The sequence below is a fragment of the Lathyrus oleraceus genome, chromosome 6 (assembly GCF_024323335.1).
Source record: "Lathyrus oleraceus cultivar Zhongwan6 chromosome 6, CAAS_Psat_ZW6_1.0, whole genome shotgun sequence".
In the NCBI taxonomy this organism is placed as follows: domain Eukaryota; kingdom Viridiplantae; phylum Streptophyta; class Magnoliopsida; order Fabales; family Fabaceae; genus Lathyrus; species Lathyrus oleraceus.
In genome coordinates, this window is record NC_066584.1 from 366,418,855 (window position 1) to 366,422,016 (window position 3,162).

Here is a 3,162-nt window from a genome sequence, read left to right on the forward strand (position 1 = left end):
AATGGAAGCATGATCAGAACCAATAATAATCATATCATCAACATATAAAAGAAGCATAACAATACCCGCAGATGTGTTATGAATAAATAAAGAGGAATCATACTAACTCTGAGTAAAAGAGAACCCAAGTAGAGTGGAGCGGAATTTCTCGTACCATGCTCGAGGTGCCTGTTTCAAACCATATAAGGAGCGTTTGAGTTTGCACACGCCTTTAGATGAAGAGAATAAGCCTTGAGGTGGAGTCATATAAATATCTTCTATCAGATCACCATGAAGAAAAGCATTCTTCACATCCATTTGATGAATAAACCACCCACTAGAAGCAGCTATAGAGATGATCGTGCGAACAGTTGTCATTTTGGTAACCGGTGCAAATGTCTCATCATAATCAATTCCATATTCTTGCTTGTTTCCTAAAGCAACCAAACGAGCCTTGTAACGGTTGAGGGACCCATCAGAATTCAATTTTACATAATACACCCATTTTCAACCTATAGGTTTGACATCAGGAGGACATGAGATAATATCCCATGTGAAATTCTCTTGAAGAGCTTGAAGCTCTTCATTCATTGCTTTTACCCATCACATATCTTTAACAGCCTGTGAGTAGCAAGTAGGAATAGATATGCTAGATAGTGTGGCAGTTAGAGAAGTATGTGAGGAATCATACTTGTCTGGTGAATATCTATCTGGTGCTCGAGATATTCGACCAGAACGTCATGGTTCAACTGGTACAGGATTAGGTGGCGGTTCATCTTCGGGAAGGGGTGTAGGAACCTCTTGTCTGCGTTTTTTTGACATATACATGACCTGGTTTATAACGTCCTGTAGATTGAGGCATAATAGAAATTTTAGGAAGAGTAAAAATATCATTAATGGCAGAAGAAACACAGGGATACATAAACTGATTATCAAAAAATGTCACATTCCTAGAAATGCGAAAATGATGGTTAGTGACATCATAACACACAAATCCCTTATGAGAGTTACTATATCCCATAAATGCATATTGAACTGATTGTGCTCCAAGCTTATGCCTTTCAAATGGAGGTAAGTGAACAAAACACACACACCCAAAAGTATGTAAAGCACTATAATCAGGGTGAATTTTAAAAAGAAGAAAGAAAGGAGAATCAAGATCAATAACCGTAGAAGGAAGGCGATTGATCAAGAAGAGAGTTGTGGAAAGAGCCTCCGCCAAAAATCGGGATGGTACAGAAGCTTGGAGAAGTAAGGTGCGTGTTACATCAAGCAAATGAAGATTCTTACGTTCTGCCATGCCATTTTGTTGAGGAGTATTGGGACAAGATCATTGAGACAAAATACCTTTTTATTGAAGGCATTCCTGAAACTCGTGAGACATGTACTCACCACCAGAGTCAGAGCGAAATTTTTTTACACTTGCTTGAAATTGAGTTTCAACATATGTCAAAAATTTCTTAAACATAGAAAACACTTCAGATTTAAAACAGAGAAAATATATCCAAGTAAAACGACTATAATCATCGATAAATCTGACAAAATATTTATAGTGAGCATGAGAAACAACAGGAGACATTCCCCATACATCACTATGAATCATCTCAAAACAAGTGGAAGCTTGATGAGCACCTGACGGAAAAGGAAGTGTTTTACTTTTAGCTAATTTGCAAACAGAACATGAAACAGAGGTATTAGTTATAACATTTTTATTTCCCAACAAACCAATTTTAGATAAATGAGACAAAACAACAGAGTTTGGATGACCTAATTTTCTATACCAATCCTCATAAAAACTCAAAACGGTATTACAAGAAAGAGACAAATGATTAGAAATAAATTGTATTGGAAACAATCTTCCCACTTTAGGCCCCTTCGCGATCACCTTCCCCGCCACCTGCTCCTACACAAGACAACCAGTACTAGAAAAGTTAACAATATAGTTTTTATCTACCAATTGACCAACAGACAATAAATTGGAAGCAAATCCAGGTGATACAAGCACATCCCAAAAATCAGAGTTTATGTCGCCGACATCAGTGATAGATAAGTTATTAACATCAGCTATTTGAATTTTTTGATTACCTTGATAAGATTTTAGATTGTGTAAATATTCTGAGGATCCTGTCATGGGATTGGATGCACCGGAATCAAGAAACCATGGGTGAGAAACATTAGAAGACTTACCTTGAATTCCCAATGCCGAAAGAGCATAGAGTACCATTTATTGAATCAATCCAGGTTGTATAACACAGTTGTTTGACGCACTACCATTGGAAGGACCAACTGCATAATTTGTAGTTGCATGGAATGCTTGCACCGAACATTGTGTTGGTCGTGGAGGACGCGTGGGACACTCAGAGATAATATGTCCCTGTTGATTGCAATAATTACAAATCTTCTTGCTGCAGTTACGAGCAATATGTCCAAATTGTTTGCAAGAGAAACATTGAACCTGACTCATATCACGGCATTTTCCTTTACTTTGAGCAGCATATGCAACCGCCGCAGGCTCAAAAATAACAGCTTCATGAACATGGCTCCTTGAGTAATAAGACGTTTTTCTTCCCTTAGAAGCTCTCCAACACATGTATATAAAGAAGGAACAGGGTTCCTATTCAATAAAGCACCTCTGACAACTTCAAATTATGGGCGAAGTTTCATGAGAAATTGATCTCGGGTACTTGTGTTGTAGACCGCTTGAATAGCCGCAAGAGAATTCTTCGGAACATCGACATGTATAAGAGAAGAGTGTTTTGTCCACAAATTTAGAAAACCAGAATAATATTCTTGAATGGATAAATTACCTTGTTTGTAATTTGCTATCTCCAGCTCTAACTGAAAACGCTTAGCAACATTGTCTTTTTTGTAAATACGCTTCAAATAGTTTCACATTTCTTGAGGAAGGCAACATTTGTCGACGCCGTTTCAAAAAGGAAGGCAACAATGACAGGGTTCCTATATTAGTATACCACTATCTGCTAGCACTGCAATCACCGAACAAGCTACGAATTGAAACGGTGTTGACAAACCGGATCGAACAAGCTATGATCGCCGATTCCAGCCACAATCTGCTAGCACTGCACAACAATCAGCAACTACAGAAGGAACTAGAATCCACCGCAACTGAAAACCAAACAAACAAGAATCGACCAACCGAAAACTAAACGACCAAGAATCGAT

At 38.0% G+C, this 3,162-nt stretch overlaps 1 protein-coding gene across 1 annotated transcript; it reads right to left on the reverse strand.

Moving 5' to 3' along the window:
• Window positions 1-2,203: 2,203 nt before the first annotated feature.
• Window positions 2,204-2,569, reverse strand: LOC127095665 (zinc finger protein GIS2-like). The gene has a single exon (XM_051034320.1). It carries the CDS (start codon window positions 2,567-2,569, stop codon window positions 2,204-2,206), a length of 366 nt encoding a protein of 121 aa, XP_050890277.1.
• Between the last annotated feature and the right edge of the window lie 593 nt (window positions 2,570-3,162).